Source organism: Musca vetustissima, unplaced genomic scaffold (genome assembly GCF_032173495.1).
Source record: "Musca vetustissima isolate MV318-11 ecotype Yass unplaced genomic scaffold, APGP_CSIRO_Mvet_v1 utg25073, whole genome shotgun sequence".
In the NCBI taxonomy this organism is placed as follows: domain Eukaryota; kingdom Metazoa; phylum Arthropoda; class Insecta; order Diptera; family Muscidae; genus Musca; species Musca vetustissima.
Window position 1 is genome coordinate 18759 of NW_026878718.1, and position 5725 is coordinate 24483.

General features: G+C 36.7%; 1 protein-coding gene across 1 annotated transcript; it reads left to right on the forward strand.

The window, feature by feature from the left end:
- Positions 1 to 2624: 2624 nt before the first annotated feature.
- Positions 2625 to 4846, forward strand: LOC133323474 (rho GTPase-activating protein gacF). Its single transcript, XM_061532398.1, has 4 exons — positions 2625 to 3269; positions 3343 to 3466; positions 4101 to 4545; positions 4627 to 4846. The coding sequence occupies exons 1-4, from the start codon at positions 2625 to 2627 to the stop codon at positions 4844 to 4846; spliced, it is 1434 nt and encodes a 477-aa protein (XP_061388382.1).
- Positions 4847 to 5725: the final 879 nt, after the last annotated feature.

Consider the following 5725-nt stretch of genomic DNA (forward strand, 5'->3'; position numbering starts at 1 on the left):
GCATGCCAATCAAAAGATTATCAGGGACTTTGGTGCACCATTTACCTAAAATCGGGTGAAACTATATATGGAAGCTATACCTAATTCTGAATTGATTTTCAGGAAACTTAGCACACGTCATTCTAGACTTAATTCAATACGCTACGCCAAAATTCGTGCAAATTCCTGCAAATCGAAAAATATAAAGTCCCTATGCACCATTTACATAAAATCGGACAAAACTATATATGGAAGCTATATCTAAATCTGAACCGATTTTCACGAAACTTAGCACACATCATTCTGGACTTAATTCAGTACGCTATGCAAAATTTCCTGTAAATCGAAAGATATATAGGGACTTTGGTGCCCCCTTTACCTTAAATCGGACGAAAATATATATGGAAGCTATATATAAATCTGACCCGATTTTCTCGAAACTTGGCACACATCGTTCTAGACTCAATTCAGTATCCTGTACCAAATTTCGTGCATATCGAGTAATATATACGGACTTTGGTGCACAATTTATATAAAATCGGAGAAAACTATATATGGGAGCTATATCTAAATCTGAACCGATTTTCACGAAACTCTGCGCACGTCATTCTGGACCTAATTCAGTACTCTGTACCAAATTTCATCCAAATCGAGATATATATAGTAACTTCAGTACGTTGTGCAAATTTTGTCCCAATCGGCTTAACTTTGGGTCTTTGGTATCCAATTTACCTTAACTCGGCCGAAAATTTGTATGGGAGCTATATCTAAATCTAAACCGATTTTGACGAAACTTATCTCACATCATTCTAGGCCTAATTCAGTACTCCGTGCCAAATTTCGTGTAAATCGAAAGGTATATAGGGACTTTTATGTACTTTTTACCTTAAATCGGACGAAAATATATATCTAAAACTGAACCGATTTTCACGAAACTTAGCACACATCACTCTAAGCTTAATTCAGTAGGCTTTGCCAAATATCGCGCAAAGCGAAAGATATACGGTGTCTTTGGTGCACCATTTACATTAAATCGGACGAAAATATATATGGGAGCTATATATAAATCTGAACCGATTTTCAGGAAACTTAGCACACATCATTCTAGGCCTATGTCAGTACGCTGTGCCAAATTTCGTGCAAATCGAAAGATATATAGGGACTTTGCTGCACCATTTACCTTAAATCGGACGAAAATATATATGGGAGCTACATCTTAATCTGAACCGATTTTTCCCAATTTCAATAGGGTTCGTCCTTGGGCCAAATAAATGAGCTGTGCCAAATTTCATCCAATTTGAATCATTAATGCGACCTGTAATTTGTTATACCCTACATAATTATGTTGTCAGGGTATTATAGCTTTGTGCAGCCCCAAAAGTTTGTAACGCCGCAAAATATTGCTCCTAAACCCACCTTTATATATACAGATCGTCATATCGGGACTAGCTGAGTCGATCTAGACATGTTTGTCCGTCCGTCCCTCCGTCCGTCCGTCTGTCCATTATAATTTGTAAACACGATACAGGCCACAGTTATGGACCAATCTTCACGAAATTTTGCATGTACGATGGGTTCTGGCCAATGAAGACCCGCATTGTTTTTGGGAAAGATCGGTTAATATTTAGGGGATGAAATGGACCAAATACTAAATTTTTGTCGGGTTTTCTGGTCACTCCAGAGGCCGCAATAATGGCCCGAACATCGTGAAATTTTGCATGGAGAAGGGGATTGGGCCAAAGAATAAGCATGCCTGTTTCGATAAAGATCGGTCAATATTTAGCGGGTCAAATGGACCCTGACTTTTGTGTGAAAAATGACAAAATTTGTATTCTATAGCGTATTTACCCCTGAAGGACATTTACCCGAGAAGTTGATATTATATCCAAGAGGAGTGGTTGACCTTTATATTAATACCAATTATATTGTTGTATGTGCTCGGATGTGGGAGTTACACCTAAATATTTACAGGTATCTCCGTATTCGTATGTTATGTAGTAACCAATTATCTCTCTAGAGAGCGGAACTATAGCGCTGATCGCTTTGAAATTTTCCATGAGGTTCCAGTTATGGTTAAGGACAACGCCTATAATTTTCGGTGATGATCAGATAATAATTTTGGAATGAAGTGAACCGAAAACTTATTTTTTTGTATTATTTTAAAGGGAATCTGAACAACAGCTGTACTGAATACTCGTAATATTCGGAAATATGTCAGTGTAAGGAAGGAGTGCTGTTTACCTCTAATCAGGAAATGGGTTGCAAATATCACGAAATATTACCCAGACTCAGTATAAACATCCGCAGAAAATTTGAGTTCCGTTGTAGCTGTGTAGGGTATCGTATGGTCGGCCCCGTCCGACTATACTGCTCTGCTCACTGGTTTACAATTTAATATGGTCAGACATACAGTTATTATTTCTTGTAAAATATTTTTTCTAATTATCCACACCTCTGTAGAACTTTGAAAAAATATTTTTTTATTCTAGTCTGGTGTTCCGTTCATTTAAAATCACTTTCATATTCAGTTTTTAAATTTTGAAAAAACTTCTATAGAATTTTTAACATATTTTATAAATATATTTTTATAAAAAGAAGAAACCCGAATCCATTTTCTCTCAACTACTATCTCAACAAAAAACGTAATGGTACGCCAAAGATCTCGCCGCACAATTGAAGAAGTCTATGGAACAAAATTTGAGACACCAAAACCCTCATCTGCCAATAATGCCAAAAATCCCGGATATCAAACCAATGTCCATGATCATGGTTATATTATTAATTCAAATACTCCCTATTATACGACTCCGGCTCTAGCCGCCCCACAATCCTCTCTAACCAGTAATGGGGCATTAAATACTTCGAGACGTAAAACCACAGCAACAACAACAACGGCTCGTAATAATGGAAAGCTGCCAACTGGTGGTGGTACATCCCACAAGACTGGTAGTAGCAAAGAAAAAGAGGATATTAGTAAGGATTTTAACACTACGAAAATGAAAACATCTCGTGCTGGTCATGAAATTGGCCATGAGAAGTCTTCATATGTTGGGACTGGTGTCAATCAATATCATGACAATAAGACCTATAGGCCGTATAATGAACTTAACAAGGAGTATCGTAATGTGACGACAGGCAGTCATCAACAGCAACACCACCATCATAATCATCAGCCTGCCAATCAACAACAGCATCATCCCCATCACCATCATCAGCAGGATGAGGATAAGGACGATGATACAGAGGAGTTTTTCCAACTTATCCGGCAAACAGTGGAGAATGCTATTGGGGTATGTGGGTCAATAGATATTACATTGAATATTATTGTGTGTATGTATGTGTGCTTTATCATTTTCTTTTTAGAAATCCATTTCGGAATTATTGAATCGTAATTTCCGTGAACTGAGTTCAAAGATTGACCGCTTTCAAGGGGAATTGAAGAACACCAATGATCAACTGAAGAAGATACATATGGAGTTGAGTAATAGTAAGTACGGGTGCCGGAAACCTGAATAATTTTTAAAGGAATATTTTTTCAAAGACCCACAGCCAAATAGGCGTGAATTTTTAAAAAAATATATTTTCAAGGACCCACAGCCAAATAGGCGTGGATTTTTAAAAGAATATTCCTTCAAAGACCCACAGCCAAATAGGCGTGGATTTTTAAAAGAATATTTTTTTTCAAAGACCCACAGCCAAATAGGCGTGGATTTTTAAAAGAATATTTTTTTCAAAGACCCACAGCCAAATAGGCGTGGATTTTTAAAAGAATATTTTTTTCAAAGACCCACAGCCAAATAGGCGTGGATTTTTAAAAGAATATTTTTTCAAGGACTCACAGACCAATAGACGTGGAGTTTTAAAATAATATTTTTTCAAGGACCCACAGACCAATAGACGTGGAGTTTTAAAATAATATTTTTTCAAGGACCCACAGACCAATAGACGTGGAGTTTTAAAATAATATTTTTTCAAGGACCCACAGACCAATAGACGTGGAGTTTAAAAAAAAATAATTTTTTATGGATCCACAACGTTGTATTCAGGCCTTCAGCCGGACCTTCAATGGTCTGCCCTAGTATTTTTTATACAGTATAGTAATTTATTTTCCCCCTTTCCAGAAATTGTTCACTATGGCGAAGAGAATTCTCGCCACTTTCGTTACCTTTGCATGAAATCGGAATATGACAAAATGTTCTATCAGCATCAGACAATGATGTCGGCAACTGCCCTGCCATCGAATAACCATTCAACGAAACACAATAAACGTATGAGTCCACGTCAATCAAAGCCCTCACCAAATCAAAGTCCAACTTCTTCAGAAAATGATGTCCTACTAGCTCCCTGTACGTGTCGTAGTACCATGAATAATAAAACTCCGCAAAAAATCTCCACAAAGGATCCACAAAAATCCTTATCAAATGAACGAACCGCATCTGACATTTGTGAAAAGTCGTCAGATGTTGGCTTGCGTGAAATTCTCGATCAGTTGCAAAGATTTTTCATGGAAATGAAGGAGTTAAAACAATGTCCCAACACTTCGACTCGAGGGAATTCGGATATGACGTTAAGAAATTATAACTCGGGTGGCAGTACTGCTAACGGTGCTGCTGTTGGTACGGGTGCCGCTGCGGATGTTATGGCCAGTTATCGTCGCGAAAAGGCTATACGCATAAACAAGGAACTATTTCACGGCGGCTTTGACGATGATGATTTTGAAATGAGTTCGGATAGTATATCACCTCGTAGTGTTGACAATTTAGACATTCCTCAACAATATGGCGGTATGACTGTAAGGACTTCAAGTACAACAAGGACGCAGCATATGTCTGGAGGTGGTGGAGGAGATGGTGGTGATGCTTCGTAAACTTAGAATAACGGCGTGAACATGCATGTTGTGATTTCAAAACAAAATTTTAAAATTGTATACTATTCAGTGCCGATATTTCCACATGTACAAATATAGATATTTCGAAACAAAAATTGATTGGCCTTTCGAATTTGAATTTGAAAACAAGGTTCTTTCTGAAGGGCTCCTGGATTTGTAAGGATAACAATATTTTTTTTCAAGAATAATCCTAGAATTTGTTAAGGCCTGGATTTCTTAAATTATAATTTTAAGGGCCTTCCCAAGGCGTGCATTTATTAAAGAATATTTTTAAGGTCCCTCCGAAGGCCTGGATTTATTAAAGAATGTTTTAAGGCCTTTCTCAAGGCATGAATTTATTAAATAATATTTTTAAAGACCTTACCAAAGCGTGAATTTCCTAATTTCGAAGAATTTTTTCCAATGACCAGCCAAGGCGTGGATTTTTTAAAAAAAAATATTTTTTCAATGACCACCCAAGGCGTGGATTTTTTAAAAAAATATTTTTTCAATGACCACCCAAGGCGTGGATTTTTTAAAAAATATTTTTTCAATGACCACCCAAGGCGTGGATTTTTTAAAAAATATTTTTTCAATGACCACCCAAGGCGTGGATTTTTTAAAAAATATTTTTTTCAATGACCACCCAAGGCGTGGATTTTTTAAAAAAATATTTTTTCAATGACCACCCAAGGCGTGGATTTTTTAAAAAAATATTTTTTCAATGACCACCCAAGGCGTGGATTTTTTAAAAAATATTTTTTCAATGACCACCCAAGGCGTGGATTTTTTAAAAAATATTTTTTCAATGACAACCTGTTGAATTGAGCGAAGTTGATTCACCAACTCTGAATGCAACTATGTATAACTTATGTTCCT

What these genes read in the sequence shown, in the direction of transcription:
- LOC133323474 (XM_061532398.1), top strand. Translation starts at nt 2,625, where the DNA reads ATGGTACGCCAAAGATCTCGCCGCACAATTGAAGAAGTCTATGGAACA. An exon ending in ACATATGGAGTTGAGTAATA is followed by an intron (nt 3,467 to 4,100) that starts GTAAGTACGGGT and finishes CCCCCTTTCCAG; the next exon opens with AAATTGTTCACTATGGCGAA. An exon ending in CGAGGGAATTCGGATATGAC is followed by an intron (nt 4,546 to 4,626) that starts GTTAAGAAATTA and finishes TGTTATGGCCAG; the next exon opens with TTATCGTCGCGAAAAGGCTA.